This window comes from Trachypithecus francoisi, unplaced genomic scaffold (assembly GCF_009764315.1).
Source record: "Trachypithecus francoisi isolate TF-2019V2 unplaced genomic scaffold, Tfra_2.0 Lachesis_group11, whole genome shotgun sequence".
Taxonomy (NCBI): Eukaryota; Metazoa; Chordata; class Mammalia; order Primates; family Cercopithecidae; genus Trachypithecus; species Trachypithecus francoisi.
Window position 1 is genome coordinate 39,138,622 of NW_022681456.1, and position 17,588 is coordinate 39,156,209.

General features: G+C 43.6%; 1 protein-coding gene across 2 annotated transcripts in view; it reads right to left on the reverse strand.

Annotated features, from left to right (window-relative positions):
* Nucleotides 1-17,588, reverse strand: part of PLXNC1 (plexin C1) — a 161,656-nt gene that overhangs the window by 55,339 nt on the left and 88,729 nt on the right. For both annotated transcript variants that reach the window (XM_033221042.1, XM_033221044.1), the window contains exons 10-15: nucleotides 16,339-16,478; nucleotides 13,470-13,649; nucleotides 10,149-10,236; nucleotides 5,590-5,793; nucleotides 5,284-5,469; nucleotides 1,884-1,986 (exon numbers count right to left, since the gene is read on the reverse strand). In XM_033221042.1, the coding sequence (XP_033076933.1) occupies nucleotides 1,884-1,986; nucleotides 5,284-5,469; nucleotides 5,590-5,793; nucleotides 10,149-10,236; nucleotides 13,470-13,649; nucleotides 16,339-16,478 (901 nt within the window). The remainder of the gene's footprint in view (nucleotides 1-1,883; nucleotides 1,987-5,283; nucleotides 5,470-5,589; nucleotides 5,794-10,148; nucleotides 10,237-13,469; nucleotides 13,650-16,338; nucleotides 16,479-17,588) is intronic.

Consider the following 17,588-nt stretch of genomic DNA (forward strand, 5'->3'; position numbering starts at 1 on the left):
CTGCCTCAGCCTCCTGAGTAGCTGGGATTACAGGCAGGTGCCACCACACCCGGCTAATTTTTGTAGTTTTAGTAGAGATGGGGTTTCACCATGTTGGTCAGGATGGTCTTGATCTCCTGACCTCGTGATCTGCCTGCCTCGGCCTCCCAAAATGCTGGGATTACAGGCGTGAGCCACCAGCCAAAGTGCTATTTGTTAGTGGATAAGAGTTCCTTTTTCAAAGAAGGATGAGAGAAAACAGACTTCAAATGACAAGCAGCTCAGAACCAGAGTCACAAACGAAATGGCTGCAGATATCAGCTACATAGATATGTTAAATGGCCTAGGTGGAGACAATATGGAGTGGTGGCGACTGTGGTCAAAACCTAGGGACCACGTTCCCTCTCTCAAGGGCATAGCTGCTACTCAGCTCTAATAAACGGATGCTACGGAAATTTGGGATCCAATGATCCAAATCTTTCACATTTTCAAGAGATGTTTCCAAATGTGAATCACTAATTTTTAAATGTTATAAGCTACTTAATAGTTTTAGAAAATGCTACATGGGCGAAACAAAATATATTGGTGGGCCAGATGTAGCCAATGAGCAACCACCATGGGCTCCCGGTGTGTGGATGAGCCTGGGACCACTTTAAAAGATGACATAGATCATTTAAAAAAAAAAAATGTGGGCCGGGCGCAGTGGCTCAAGCCTTTAATCACAGGACTTTGGGAGGCCAAGACGGGCAGATCACTATGTCAGGAGATTGAGACCATCCTGGCTAACACGGTGAAACCCCGTCTCTGCTAAAAAATACAAAAAACTAGCCGGGCGAGGTGGCGGGCGCCTGTAGTCCCAGCTACTTGGGAAGCTGAGGCAGGAGAATGGCGTAAACCTGGGAGGCGGAGCTTGTAGTGAGCTGAGATCGCGCCACTGCGCTCCAGCCAGGGCGACAGAGCGAGACTGTGTCTCAAAAAAAAAAAAAATGTGTTTACTTTTTAGACACAGGGCCTCATTCTGTTGTCCAGGCTGGCATGCAGTGGCATGATCATAGCTCACTGTAACCTCAAACTCCTGGGTTTATGCAGTCCTCCCTCCTCGGCCTCCCAAAGTGTTGGAACTACAGGCGTGTGCCACTGTATCCAGGCATGACCACACTTCTAAAGTGTGGTTCTGCCCAGAAAATCAAGACTGGGATGAGACTGGGGTGGTAGGTGGTGGGGGGTGGTCAGGATGAAATAACCAAGTCCTGGGAGCCCAAAATCCCAAAGAAGTTCTTAGAGAATTACATAAATGAACATTTGTCACCCCAATTCGAAGGAACGGAGAAGCAAAGTAGATTATATCCCTCAAATCCCAAGATACCATCTATGTAATCCAGCCTTCTATTAATGAAGCAACCTTAAAAAAAAATTTGTTTTTTGTTTGTTCGTTTGTTTTTGAGATGGAATCTTGCTCTGTCCCCCAGGCTGGAGTGCAGTGGTGCAATCTCGGCTCACTGCAACCTCTGCCTCCAGTGTTCAAGCAATTCTGCAGCCTCCGTCTCCCAAGTAGCTGGGATTACAGGCTCCCACCATCACACCAGCTAATTTTTGTATTTTTAGTAGAGATGGGGTTTCACCATGTTGGCCAAGCTGGTCTTGAACTCCTGACCTCAAGGCAATCCATCTGCCTCAGCCTCCCAAAGTGCTGGGATTATAGGCATCAGCCACCACGCCTGGCCAAAAGAAAAGTTTAGAAAGCCCTCAGCATGTACCTATTATTCGTTTCTCAAAGTTTTGATTTGGGCTTTCACCCATTTATACTTAATTGAAGCAAACAGCCCCTGAAAGCTGAAAGTCTGCCTGCCTGGCGAGAGGCCCCAAGGAATAATTTCGCTGACAAAATTAAACAGGGCACTTACCAAAAATGACAATCACTAGCAAGACAGGGAGCACAATCAGAAAATACCACGTGGAAGGAACTGACTCCTGCTCCACGTAGAGCTCCAGGTTTCCCAGCTTGACCTGATGGGACAAAGAATGTCATTAGACCCAACTGAGTTGGGGACTGTATTTATTGACATAATTTCCCCCCTAAAATGGCTTCACAATACAAAAAGAAGCAGTGAGCTGGGTAGGATATCTGAGTTCAACTCTCATTTCTGTGGCAGATTGGCTATGTGTCCTTGGGCAAATCCAGAATATTCCCTGTGCCTCAGTTTCCTGAAATGTCAGTTGACGTGTGCTGGACTATACCCTCAGAGTCTTAATTTTGGCCCTCTTTGCTCTGGGGGTTTTAAGTTGCGGGAGTGGGGGCAATAAAGAGGCAGTAACCTGTAGGCAAGAAGCCCCTGCCCCTTATTCTAAGGGAGAAACTCAATTTTTATCTTTTTTACAGGCAGGCTTATTTTTTTTTTTTTTTTTTTTTTTTTTTTTTTTTTTTTTTTTTTTTGAGACGGAGTCTTGCTCTGCCGCCCAGGCTGGAGTGCAGTGGCCGGCTCTCAGCTCACTGCAAGCTCCGCCTCCCGGGTTCAGGCCATTCTCCTGTCTCAGCCTCCCGAGTAGCTGGGACTACAGGCGCCCGCCTCGTCGCCCGGCTAGTTTTTTGTATTTTTTAGTAGAGACGGGGTTTCACCGTATTAGCCAGGATGGTCTCGATCTCCTGACCTCGTGATCCGCCCGTCTCGGCCTCCCAAAGTGCTGGGATTACAGGCTTGAGCCACCGCGCCCGGCTTGTTTTTGTTTTAGAGACAGGGTCTTGCTCTGTTGCCCAGCCTGGAGTGCAGTGCTGTGATCATAGCCCACTGTAGCCTCGAACTCACCACGGGCTCAAGTGATCCTCCCACCTCAGCTTCCCAAGTAGCTGGGGCTACGGTGCACACCACCACACCTGGCTAATTGTTAAATTTTTTGTAGAGACAGGGTCTCACTATATTGCCCAGTCTGGTCTCGAACTCCCAAACTCAAGCGATCCTCCACCTCAGCCTCTCAAAGTGCTGGAATTACAGGTGTGAGCCACTGTACCCGGCATCCTATTTTGAATAAAACATTCTGTGGCAAAAACCAGATGGTCAGTGCTGATCAGATCATCCCTGAGGGATTTTTCCAGTTTTAGCATTTTTTTTTTTTTTTTTTTGGTTATATTCTGTGAAACTTGTCAAGGGAAAAACTCTACCTGAAGCTTAATTATTTCATTGATGTACATACAAGTATTAAGGCGTGTTTCCATCTTTGGACCCATGCTGCCCCCCGTGGAGGCATTTGAGCACAGTAGCTGGAGGATGGATTTGGACCCAGATAGCTGAAGCTCTCCATCCCAGCTCTGCCACCTGTGTTCTCAGCCATAGAACCCTGAGTTAGGTACGCACATCCAGTCTCCTTTTTCCTCATCTCTGAAATGGGATGTTGGGAGTGCCTCTTGGTAGGCTGTCATAACTAAATGCATGACATCATCTGCTCATGGCGCCCTCCTCAAAACTCTCCCATGCCTTCCCCAGCCCACAAGCCAAGCCCTCGCCATGGTCCACAAGGTCCTAATCATCTCCTATTCTCTCCATGAACTCTCTAACCTCAGAAGCCTCTGCTCTGCTCCCTCTACTCCAGTCACACTGGCCTCCTTGCTGCTCTTCAAACACACCAGGCAGCCTCCTGCCTCAGGACCTCTGCAACCTCTGCTCCCTCTGCCTAGAATGTTCTACCCCAGATAGCCCATGGCTTGTTCCCACTCCTCCTTATACAGATACCACCTTCACAAGCAGGCCTTTTCTACCCACCATTGCAAAACCTGCAGCATGGCCCCCCAACCCCCCACACTGGTGCTTTTTTCTCCATAGCAACTGCCACCAAGTAACACAATTTTTATTTATATTCTTCATGCTGTGTCTCTTTAGGGAACCTCCACAAAGGCAGATGTTTTTGTCTGTTTTATTCTCTGTCTGTCCCCATCATGGCATCGGCTCTCAGGAGCTATGTCATGAATGATGAAGAATGCTCACACTTGCTCTTCTCAACTCTCAAGGAAAGGTGGAAACACTGGTGAGTTGAGTTGTTGTTCCTTATTTTTTTCTTGAAACAGGGTCTTACTATGTTGCCCAGATTTCTAGGGGCTCCAGTGATCCTCCTGCTTTGGCTTTTCAAAGTGCTGGCATTATAGGCATGAGTTATCTCTCCCAGCCCAGTTGTTATTCCTGATTTAAAACTTACTATTGGCTGGGCGCGGTGGCTCACACCTGTAATGTCAGCACTTTGGGAGGCCGAGGTAAGCAGATCACTTGAGGCCAGGAGTTTGGGACCAGCCTGCCCAACACAGCGAAACCCGGTCTCTACTAAAAATAGAAAAAATTAGCCAGGCGTGGTGGCACGCACCTGTAATCCCAGTCACTTGGGTGACTGAGACATGAGAATCCCTTAAAACTGGGAAGCGGAGGTTGCCGTAAGCCAAGATCGTGTCACTGCACTCCCGCCTGGGTGACAGAGTGAGACTCTGTCTAAAAAATAAATAAAACTTATTATTACCCCCATTTACCATACAGATGGACAAAGAGAGCCTCAGGAAACTCAAGTGATTTACCTAAGGCCACAGAGCTATTAACTGGAGCCACTGGGACATGAACACATTTTTGTTGTTGCCTTCCAGTCTGAAGTTCTTTTTCATTGTCTTTTATCCAATTATTTATGACAATAGATCAAAAAGAATTTATATAGGCTGTACAGAGCCTCATATGGCATGAACACTATAAAGGGTGACTTCTGTTTCCCTTTTCAGTGGTCTCACATCTTTATTATGGGACATAAATATAGCAGTGACAGGTCCCCCAAACATATCTGGGAAGAGATTAATCGCAGAAAGTATGACTTCATGGTGAAGGAAGCAGGCTGTGACCCAGAGATTATCTGGTCTCCATCTGATTCTAATGCTACCCAGAGTGTGCTGAAGAGGCCCTTGTTTGTTTTGGGTTTCTGCTAAGACATGTCACCTCCGCATTTGAGAAAGGAGTGACAGCTCATTTGTCAATGGGTCTAGAGATTTTGCTTGCAGATGCTACTGTATAAATGTATGGCTAGAACAAAAGCTTTCAACACTCATTAGGATTATAGACAATGGTGTGTCCAATGCTTTGACATTCAAACAAGCACAGGGATGGATTCAGCCAGCTATTTTGGAGCTATTTTGCTGGGGCTAGCAGTACCAGCTTTGTTTATCTTCTATCTAAGGTGAGGATCTGAAGATCCATGAAAGATTCCATTCTGGCCTCTGGTTTAGCCAAGGAATTATCACAAAAATCAGGTAAAGACAGCAGGTGGGACTGCCAGGTCACTTACACGAACTTTCTTAGAAGAGTTGGCAATGGTGCTTGCAGTCTTGATGCCTTTAATTTTGCAGAGGATGGTGGTGAGATCTTGATTTCTAGTAATATTTTCAAAACTGCAATTTAATTGCCCATTTTCCCCATGGAAGAGAGTAATTTCAATGTCTTTTTTGGAAATGTTGAAGTTGTCGTTTTCTTTCTGTGAAGAACCAAATGAAGATGGAGAAGTCAGAGCACATGTAGAAACTCACAAGCATAAACACACCTTTCCAGTTAAGGGGGCGGGGCGACATCCCACTCAGAAAAAAAAGAAACATACTTGAATTTTCACTTCCAGTTCTGTGTCCACCTCGGATTCTACCCGATACCCTGTGAATCTGGGGTCCTCCCGATACTGCAGGGTTCCACAGTCCAAGTAGGTGTCTTGTACTCTCAGCTTCACAGTGACATTCGTGCGCACTTTTGAACTCTTTAAACTGGGGGCTAAAAACCCGCAGTAAGTCGCCACACAATATTCAGAGACCTGGAGAAAAGAAAGGAACGTTTTAGTCACTTTGTTAATGAATGCCAGCTCTGATCTCTAAGAACTACGTGACCTGAGCAACTTAACTTCTTGGTGCTTCTGTTTTCTCATGTGTAATATGGGGCCAGCAATACTACCTCCCTCACAGGATTGACTTAACCCTACATTACATTAAATGAGGGCTACGTTAAATGAGATTATGCATGCTTAGAATAGGGCCCGGCACACAGTAAGCACTCAAAACATGCTAGTTAATATTATGATATCATAAGTGACAATGAAAGCAGCTGGAAGGTTATGCCATGGGAAAAGAAACTAGGCTGAAAGCAGTAGGCTACGGAAAGGGGAAGATTCTGACCAAGGGGCTTAGGTGTCCTTGGGGTCAGCCTGTCTGAGCCCTGGGGAACCACGAGAAAAGAAAAGTGTCCAACCCCCAGCAAGGGCCAGCTCCTGAAGCGCTTGTTGCCGCTGAATCACTCTTTGTTGGGGGAACCTCCTGCAGGGACTCTTAGCAGAAGTCACTAGCCACAAGAAGGAAAAGCCTTTTCAGGCGTAACAGAATACAGGAGAAAACAAAAGTAAAAGGAACAATGCATCCCCCATGAAATGAAGAGCATGAAAACTGAAAACAAAGCAGAAAAGGTGGCCTGATTTACAGGATTTAAAAAAAAAAAAAACAAAAACATAAATAGGCTGGGCATGGTGGCTCATGCCTGTAATCCCAGCACTTTGGCAAACTGAGGGAGGAGGGTTACTTGAGTACAGGAGTTGGAGATCAGCCTGGGTAACATAGTGAGACCCTGTCTCTCTCTATATAAAAAAAATAAAATTTAAAAAGTTAGTAAATACTAGCCGGGCGATTTGGCGGTCGCCTGTAGTCCCAGCTACTCGGGAGGCTGAGGTAGGAGAATGGCGTAAACCCAGGAGGCGGAGCTTGCAGTGAGCTGAGATCCGGCCACTGCACTCCAGCCTGGGCGCGAGACTCCGTCTCAAAAAAAAAAAAAAAAAAAAAAAAAGTTAGTAAATACATAACATAAATATATCGTCCTGTTTAGGTGTACAGGACAGGCAGAGGAGGCTGGTGGGTTAAGGGAGGATGGCAAACGTTCTACAGAAAAGCAATGATAACCCATAAAAAGAAATTTGTCAGGTGGGGAAAAGTATCTTCCCCCACCCCCACCACCCCCTGATACTAGAGCATAAAAAAGACAATAGGAAAGGCCATTGGTGGGAAAATAGGATGTGAAGAGCTGAGATCTGGACAAGCACGGCCTTCCTTTCCCTGCACATCTTTCCAAACTCTACAGCCCGGAATCTCCTGCTCACATTTCTGTTCACAGGATGAAAACCACTGTCTCCACTGCCTCAGCAACCTTAACTCCTAGCAGGCTGGCTTTTTACTGAAGATGCCTTCTAGAAGGATTGCTGGCGAGAGGATCACCCAACCTCATTATCCTCAAGACTCTACAGTTCTGTACTCATGACCAGCTCGCACCATGCAATGTGCTCTTTTTCACTGGTTTCTGAGCACCTTCTCGGCCACCTTCACGGCCCATCCTATTGTCTTTCATTCCTTAAAATGAAGCTTTGCCACCAGTCCTAGGTGCTCTTTTCTTCCTCCTCTGTGCTCTCACTCCCATGATGTCACCCCCACTCTCCCTTTAACGATACTGCTATAAAGACAAGCTGGTCATCTCTGGCTTCACCATGCCCCAGCACTTGAGACCTGCTGTGCTAACCACAGCCCAAAGGGACCTGCTGTCAGCCCAGAGAGACTGCAGACGTCTCCGACACACCTGCACTGGCATGAGCATCCTCACTGGGCTCCCAGCCCTTCTTCAGTTCCCGCCTCTCCAAACTCAGCTGTGCATCATTGCCAAAATAATAACTGCCCTGCAGGAGGTTCCCCAACAAAGAGCGATTCAGCAGCAACAAGCGCTTCAGGAGCTGGCCCCTGCTGGGGGTTGGACACTCTCTTCTTTTCTCGTGGTTTCCCAGGACTCAAGACAGGACACCGAAGCCTTTTAGGTCAGAATTCTCCCCTTTCCCTAGTCTACTGCTTTCTGCATAGTCTCTTTTCCCATTGGTAACTTCTGACTGCTTTCATCATCACTAATTGTCTCGGTCCAGTGTGAGTCCAGTGCACCTAGACCTGTGTCACTTCCTGCTCAGAGATCTTCAGTGGCTCCCTGCTGCCTACAGAATTAAGGGCAAGTTTTCAGTCTGATGCTGCTTTTTGTGGCCCCAACTCAGCTTTACAGCTATCCTTCTTGCTCATTCCCGACCCACCCTCTAGGTTCCCACTAAGCAGGATTGAGTGACGTTCCCAGCAGGGGCCTGCGAGGACTCTGTCCTCTGTACCTGAACTCACCTTCCTGCTCTACCCACCCCACTCCATACTGCAGGCATACTTCATCCCATCCATGTTTAATCTCTCTTTCATGTGAAAATACCTGGTGTCTTCTTGGACTCACAGGATTTCTGAACAGTTAGGGAACCAGAGGACCTAGAACCTGATGATACTCTGTGCTGTCAACTTTTTAAATTTTTATTTTATAGAGGTGGGGTCTCATTATGTTATCTAGGCTGGTCTCAAACTCCTGGCCTCAAGCAGTCTTCCTGCTTTGGCCTCCCAAAGCGCTGGGATTATAATCGTGAGCCACCACACTCAGCCTCAACTTTCAATCCCAGTGTAGATTTGCTGCCTGCCTCCATGAAGGCAATATGACTATCTCACTTATCTTTTGTCCCTGCACCCAGCAAAATGTTTTGCCTGCAGTAGGTGCTCAAAAAATTCAGCTTGATTTGGGAACAGCAAGTGGGAAGGAGAGCAAGTCCATGAAAAACTCAGGCAATGCCTCTGGTCGGAGGGTCAAACTTTATGAGTCATTCAACTGGAGGTGTTCACACCATGGAGATGTGGCCTGGAGTCAGATACAGTGTGAGGCTTGGAAATGGCTCTGAACCGTGTCAGCAGGCGAATGTGTGCACAAGGCTGTGAGAACGGCCTATCAGGAGGCCCCCGGAATTTGGGTCTGAACCCACACTGTCCCAAGTAGGGAGCACATCAGCCTTGGCAGGAAGTGGTCAGGCAGGGCCCCAGAGAGGCAGCCACCTCACATATCTCATCAAGGAGAGGGAAAAAGGGGAAGAAAGAATGGGGAAGGACATTTAGAAGTGTGTGCGAGTACACTTGGAGGCCTGACTTGTATGTGAAATCCCTCATCTCCCCTCTTGGCATCAGAAGCTTCCATCTAGAGCAGCCGTGTCCAGCCTTTTGAATGTGAGGACTTTTTTGCTTATCTGTGGTGGTGGGTATCACGGAAATGATGCACAAACCATTTTTTAGCTCATCAGCTATCGTTAGTGTTGGTGAGGCCCAAGACAATTCTTCCAATGTGGCCAAAGGAAGCCAAAAGTTTGGACACCCCTGCTCTAGAAGATCTCCATCCAGAGGCACTGGTGGGAGAACTGGGCAAGGGTGGAAGCCAGACCCCTCCTATCATTTCTGCCGTGGGGAGATGAAAGGTAAGAGAAGGTGACATCAGATGGTAGGGAACAAGTTGGGTCGAGGAGAAGGAGAAGCACATGACAAGATTTCTGGGACCTTTGCAAGTCATCTAATCTCTGTGAACCCCAACTCTCTCTGTGCAATGGGAACACCACCACTTACTCTTCACAGAAATGCAATTTTTTATATAACACCTTAACCTTTCACGAAGAATTTTCACACATATTCATAAGCATTTCCTCATTAAGGTGACTTGCCACAAAACACATAAATAGAAAATGTCAAGTCTTATTGTACCAAGTTCATTTCTCTTTCCTCATTGCTGCAACTAGAAATACTCAGCTACGGCCGGGCACGGTGGCTCAAGCCTGTAATCCCAGCACTTTGGGAGGCCGAGACGGGCGGATCACGAGGTCAGGAGATCGAGACCATCCTGGCTAACACGGTGAAACCCCGTCTCTACTAAAAATACAAAAAACTAGCCGGGCGAGGTGGCGGGCGCCTGTAGTCCCAGCTACTCGGGAGGCTGAGGCAGGAGAATGCCGTAAACCTGGGAGGCGGAGCTTGCAGTGAGCTGAGATCCAGCCACTGCACTCCAGTCCGGGCGACAGAGCGAGACTCCGCCTCAAAAAAAAAAAAAAAAAAAAAAAAAAGAAATACTCAGCTACAAGGATAAGGTCTTATTATTTCCACTCTAGCACAGATAGTATATATGATAGCGTAGGTAAAAGTTTATAACACTAAAGTCACAGAAATAAAAAATACCCCCCCAACAAAGCATAGTGTGATGAAAATAGAACCATCCTTGAAAACAACTATTGTTACAAAGCAGCTGGAGACTTACATTTATGTTTCCTTTTAATTCATGTGAAATGATTAAGTTGTCAATTACATCAAAATTTCTGCCCATCATGGTTATATTTTGACCACCACTGCAAGGAATAAAAGCAACAATAAGGGTTTCATAGCTAAAACACAGGCGTTTTGCGTTTATGAACAAAGCTATCAATTTATTCATGTTTAATATTAAACCCAATTATGTTTGAGAGCAAATTAATGAATTTTAATTTCAAATACAGGACAATTTTAGAAATCTTTTCAAGATACCAGTCACAAATTCAGGGGTTTCAAGATGCATAAATATACAAATTCACGTCAGATTCTATTTTAATTCTAGGAAAATGCCCAGATTCTTTGATGGAATTTGAATTGTGTTGTATGTCATATCGCCACATATAATCAGATCAGGAGCTGTACCTTGAAAAGGTTTCACTAAACAGAATTGTGTTTGATTACTGTTTAATCTATATAAAGATGCTTCAATCTAACAATTTTCAAAATCAAACTCCTAACCTCCCAATGATATGCTATTTAGAGAGACAGGAAACACTTCGGGCAAGGTAAAATTACAGATGACATTAAAAGTGTAAATTCCTATTTGGTACACCATATAAATAACAGCTGTATTCTCTCTCTCTAAAACCAAGTCAGAAAACTTCACGTTTCTCAGTGCATATAAGCGAAGCGGTCACTGGGTGTGAAATAAACAGCTGTCCACAGCTCTGGCTGCCCTTGTACCCCTGTTCACGTAGGTCACCAGACACTCATTCTAGGGGACAAGAGCCTGGGTATGTCAGGTCCAACAGCCAGCTGAGCCCCTGATGACAAGACCAGGAGGCGGGCCTGAGGAACCCAATTTGTGTAGGGCAGAGAGAAGACACTGATCTCTGAATCCTCCAGCCACAATGGGGGAAGGGCTGAGTTGGCCTCATGCCAGTCTGTAGCCATTACTAGAAAACCAAGCCAAGCGTGCTGTCCCGATGGCCAGCATTTAGGGCCACATTCTTGCTTAAGGCACAGTGATCCAGGAGCAGCCAAGACACACAGGCTCAGAATGTCACAGGTGACAGGACAGTAAGGAGCCTCTTACTTTATAGCAAAGCAGGATACTGCAGTGGCTCAGAGCCCAACCTCCTAGTCCTGGCTGTCTGGGGGGCTGGAGTGAGTTGTTTGAACCCTTTTCCTCCCCTAGTTCCCTCATTTGCAAAAGGGACAAGCCATAGCAGATCTCACAGATTTGTTGTGAGTATGAACCTAGTCAATAGATGAGCACACCAGGCACGTGGGGCATGCCACATCAATGTCTCCTTTTATATGGAGAATGGAATTGGTCCTAGAGTGGGGGATGTCATGCTAGAGCCTTGGTTTTGAAATTTCAGTTCCTCTTATCTTACTGTTATGGACTGAACTGTGACCCCATAAAATGGGTATGTTGAAGCCCTAACTCCCAGTCCCTGGGAATGGGACTGTATTTGGAGATGTGGGTGGTTAAACAGGTAATGAAGGTTAAACGAGGTCACTAGGGTGAACCCTAATCCAACATGACTGATGTCCTTATAAAAAGAGATTATCCCAGCTACTCAAGAGGCTAAGGGTGGAGAATCGCTTGAACCCGGGAGACAGAGGTTACAGTGAGTCAAGATCCTGCCACTGCACTCCAGCCTGGGTGACAGAGTGAGACTCTGTCTCAAAAAAAAAAGAAAAGAAAAAAAGCAGGGAGATCAGTACAGAGATACAGAGGGAAGACCACATGAAGACATAGGGAGAAGATGACCATCTACAAGCCAAGGTGTAAAGCCTCAGGAGAAACTAAGCTTACCAACACCATGATTTCAGCCTCCAGAACTGGGGAGAAGAAATTTCTGTTGTTTAAGCCACAAAGGCTGTGGCACTCTATGTCCACCCAGCAAACTGATATAGCCACCTCTCTCTTGATCTTAAATAAGAACATTAAAAGTGATTTTTTTCTTTCCCTCCTTTTTTTCTTCTTCTTCTTCTTTTTTTTTTTTTTTTTTTAACAAAGCTTTGTCTGTTGGTTTATCTAGAGAGTACTTTGAAAACTAGCTTCGTACTGTGTCAGGCAAAGAAAATATCGTTAGGATTTTAGTCCTAAAGAGATTTAGGAATAAAAATATTATGAAAGTGAATTCCAATTCAACTAGGGGTAATCTTTATTGTAGAACTCTTCACAATAACCAAGATAGGTACTCCACCTAAGTGTCCATCAACAGATTAGAGGATACAGAAAATGTGGTACCTAAACACAACGGAGTATTATTCAGCCTACAAAAAAGAATGAGATCCTGTCATTTGCAACAACACAGATGGAACTGCAGGACATTATGTTAAGTGAAATAAGCCAGGCACAGACAGACAAATGTTGCAGGTTCTCACCCATATATGCGAGCTGAGAAAGTTGGTCTGACGGAGATAGAGAGTAGAATTATGGGTATCAGAGGCTGGGAAGGGTGGTGTGGCAGGGTCAGAGATGGATAAGAGGGGTTGGTTAATGGCTACAAAAATACAATGAGATAGAATAAGATCTAGTGTTCAGTAGCATCGTAGGGTGTCTATAACTCACAATAATTTATTGCATATTTAAAAATAGCTAGAAGAGTGGAATTGGAATGTTCCTAACAGAAATAAATGCTAAATGCTTGAGACAATGGATACTCCAATTACCCTGATTTGATGATGACATATTCACTGTATGATTGTAGAAAAAATATCATATGTGCCCCATAAACATGTCCAAGTATTATGCACCCATGAAAATGTAAAAAATACATAATAGTAATAAATAAAAACATTCAACTAGAGAGAGAAGTGTTTTTCTTAACATATTGGATTTATCTGGGCGAGTTTATTTTGGGGTTTCCATCTCCCCCTTAGGGAACATCTTGAAAATGTTGATTCTGCTTTTCATTTTGATAGCTCCCAATATTTCCCCCAAAGAATTCAAAACAGCTTACTCTAAAAACTGTAAAATGAAAGAGGCAAGAAAGAAGCATTTTATCATGAGCAGGAGGGACACATAGTAAAGAGTGTTATATATCTATATCAAAAACCTAGGCCAACATTTCAGCTGTGAGTTTCCCAGCAGCCACGGTGAAGAGAAAAAGATGTGCTCATAGCATTCACAATGAGCATGGGAAGCAAATGCCTTGTCAGGTATGCATTTTTCTAGGAATAAATCCTAAGGAGAACTCGGTGAGAGGAATTTGGAATGACTACTGTTTCTGAATTTACTTGAATAAATCAATGATCTTTGTGCATATGACCCTTAACCACAATGAGAGAAAAAGATTATGAATCTAGAAAGTACCTGATCCAGGTGGTAGCAGGAAATATAAGGGAACAATGTGGCAGAGCAATGTAGGATAAGGATCCCGCAGAAGAGCAGTTCCCACCATCAAACTGGATACACACATCCTTCATTTCTTTCCGGCTTGATGGAAGAGAGAATTTCATGTGGGTGTCATTTAGCACATGGCTAACCTGTATCCTAGAAAGGAGTGGAAAAAGAACTCTCACATGACACAGACACGTAGCACAGTTGATTACCCAAGGTGACAGCACATTAATTTCACTTGAACTACAACACTTCATGAAGGAGCAGAATAGCTGCAGGCAACTACTGACTCATCAGGGGCCAATGACCCAAGTTGGGTATTATTAGGGGCTGGGTTCCTCTTTCTTTAGTACATTTTTATCTTTCTTATTTGCATTGCCCTCAGAACTGAGAAAGGAAAGAGGTGTAACCATTGCCTTGAAGAAGTACTAATAGAAAGCAGAACATGAACTGGGGGTTACATTATATTAAGAATTACGGATAATTCTGTTGAGTATCATAATGGCATTATGCTTATCTGTTAGAGAGATACTGAAGTATCTAACAGTGAAGGATATGGTGTTCGGTTCTCATCATGCCCCCGCCCCCCAAAAGAAACCCCAGATAAGATAGGTGAAGCAAGATTGGCAAAATGTTGATAGGCTTTGAAACTGGGAATGGCTACAGAGAGGCTCATTACACTCATCTCTCTTGTATATGTTTGAGTTTCCATAATAAAAAGCTTAAGAAAAAAAGCCCTAGTCAAGCACTGAGAGGGTAAAATCCAGCACGAGACAGAGATGGAAATTCTGCCGTTCAAAGGGGGCCTAAACCAAGAGCCCAGGCATCTCAGAATCAATCAGCATTGGGGCCAACCTGCCCCCTAAGGAGTCTCCAGGCTGGGACTTAGCTGGGGCTGTCCAGGGTGCTCCCGACGTCCAACAGGAGCTGATGCTTGGCGCCCTTTCAGAGTCAGAGCGAAGCCTTCTCCGACATTCCCGCTGTCACCTGCAGCTTCCTCTGTGTGTCTACAATGACCCTCTAAAGCACAAATCATTAAGCCTGGGTTGTGTCTGAATAGTGCTCAGTATAATCATGCTACATGAGAATCTATTATTAATACTTAAAGGCCATGTGCATGATGATTAACTTTAAAGCTATCAGTAACCCTTTAGGATAAGGCAAATTCAAAAACATCTGAGTCAGTTTGTACTTACACCACCTCAAACGCTCATTTTCAGGTTTATATTCAGAGACAAGCTCTGGGAAATTTATCATATAGTGGTTGAACATTAAAATTCAAACTTGCTTATAAATTTTAGAAGAAGAGAGGTGAAAATGTAGATCATTCCACTACTAGTATTTTTCTCTTTAAAATAATTACCCATTTTAAAAGTACCATATGAAAAGAGCTTGGGATTATAGCCTGGGCTCAGGTATAGGATTAACTGAGTATTATGTTGACTGCTTGTGAACTTGGGTTCACCACACAGATGTGGTTACTGAAATGCTACATGCAGGAAGGTCTCCTAGTCATTTAATTTAATAACTGCAGTATCTCAAGACACATTCGGAATTAAAATGAGAACAAAAAGAGTCAGAAACAGGGTAATGCTCTGAAAAACTACTTATTTTCCATGAAGTTGATTGCCTTTCAGTGAATACACAGGTGTCTAACTTCACAGATTTCGCTACACAAAATGAAAGATTTTTGCAATAAGGTATTTAGCCAGGATAAACAGCACACAAAAAAAAACCTATGTTGCATAGATACAGCCTCTAATGTGTGCTTGATAATTCTGGCAAATAGCAGAACACAGGCAAGCCACCAATGAGCAGCTGTTTTCATCAAGATCACAGAGATTCCAGATTTACTGCTATGAGGGGAAGGGCATGGCAGTGATGTGCAGAAAACGAATTAAAGCAGAAAATTCAGTAAATAAGCATGGCAGATTAGAATGCTGTACAAATCTGTTTTAGTAGTTAAAAACCAAAACATCACGCTTCAGCAGATTGTCTTAAATGCATTTCCATGATGAAAATAAGCTTAGTATTATACTCTATGTAGACTGTAATATCTTTTACTTCAAATTAGCCCAAACTTATAAAAGTTAACAAGCAGAAAACTCAAATAATCTGTTGTGTTATTTAATAACTGCAGTTATCACATCTCTTCTTTTTTTTTGAGGAGGAGTAACCATTTGCACAAGGACATCGGTGGAAACTGAAAATTCTTTCTCCAAGTTTCACCGATGGGATGAGTCTGGGAAAGAAGTGACAGAAACAATAATGTTCAAGAGATACACTGACCAGATATTTATGTTGGGGTGTTCTTTTTTACTACCATTATATGTAGTAGAAATTTAGTTTTTGGAGGCTGAAACCAAACCAGTAAAGAGAAGGCTACAAAGAACAAAATGTCCACATAAAATGGATCCAAGAGGTTTTGTTTTTTCAACTTTGGGTGGCATATTGGAAGAGTTGCTCCAAAAAATTCCCCATCAAATTTTGAGGTACTCAACTATTTTTCCAAGTGCATCACCTAAAGAATGATGTTTGCTACTCCATATACTTGATTTTGTTACTGAAAATGAATCAAGACCCAAAACAGGCAACATCCTGAAATGACTATATACTGAGATTTTTGGGGAATAACACAGAACAGAGTCTCTCACAATGAACTTCAGATCTGTTGTGAAAATTATTTTACATGTTGGAATTATGTCAAATACTCTGACTAATTGGCCTGCTTTGGTGGATGGCAATAATTTGACTATATAAAGGTTATAATCACATTGATATTCCTTCGGCACAGGTTTGAGCTTTATGTTACCCAGGATAAATTATTAGTATTTCGACTCACACATCCTTATCACAGGTACTGGTTCCTTTCAGGATCATTGTGATGTTCGACGCTCGGGTAAAGTTTGCTCCCGTTACTATCACGTTGCTTTTCCCTAATGTCGATACTTTCTGTGGCTCAATGGACTTAATGTAGAAGACCTATTGGAAAGAAAAGATTAAAACAGGAGATCAAAGCTAAGAAATGGCATCACTCCAAAAAAAAAATCTGTTTATGTGCTGCAGTTTGAAGAAATCACTGGGAAATTACAACATTTTGCAAACACAAGCAGACAGTGTTTAATGAAATCAATGAATTCAAGGAAGAGTGCTGCAGATTTATGTCTCTCAACATGTGACAGCATGAGGTCAAACCAATTAGTCTTTGTCTCACAAGACAGTTGAAAATACAGTTGAAGAGTCTGACATTCTGTCTGAAGAGCGAGGTATCACTAGAGTTTTCAAAATGTTCACTGCCTTACAGCCTCTGGAGGCTCACAATGTAAGCAAAATCAAGGAGAGTACATTGACCATAGGCCAATGACAGACTCATCATTAAGCTGAAATAAATGTCATTCCAGATAAATTTAATTCCCAAGAAAGCAGTTCATATTTTTGTTACAGTGAGGCTATTTGAATCCAGGAGGATACTGCAGGGGGAAAAACCTCAAGAAATCAACCTGTTCAGTCAACTAATATCAAGCAGTTGGATGTCTGAACCACTGTGGCCAACCATGGTTTGTAGATACCACAACCTCCTTCTTGGCACGCAGTTTCAATAGACTTTATCAGGCCTAAGGTCAAGAACATGTTCCTTGGAGTCCCTTGCTACCTAGCTGCATATCATGTAGGCGAATGCCACCTTACTTCTCCATTTGTGATGTCTAATAAAATTCTCCCTTAAAAAAAAAATGCCCTTTGATAGCAAGAATCATTTTCCCTTTTCAAGATAAAACAGTCCTGATTTCTTTCACTTTTCTGTTACAGATGCTACTGTCTATCATTCTGATAATTTTACTGTTCTTTTGTAGACCATTTTCAGCAAGTCTGTATTCTTCTATAATATGGTGACCAAAACAGGACATAAGATGCTAAGACTCTAGCCAATAGAAAGTCCAGCAGATCTTCAGCAAGAGTGAACATCATTCTCACACTCTTTTTTCCCCCTATATCCTCTGCCATCACAGAATATACTCACGGTCTTGATATTTGAAAATGACCCCAAGGTCCAGAGATGCTTAATCACATGACATTTGGTGAAATTCTAAATGC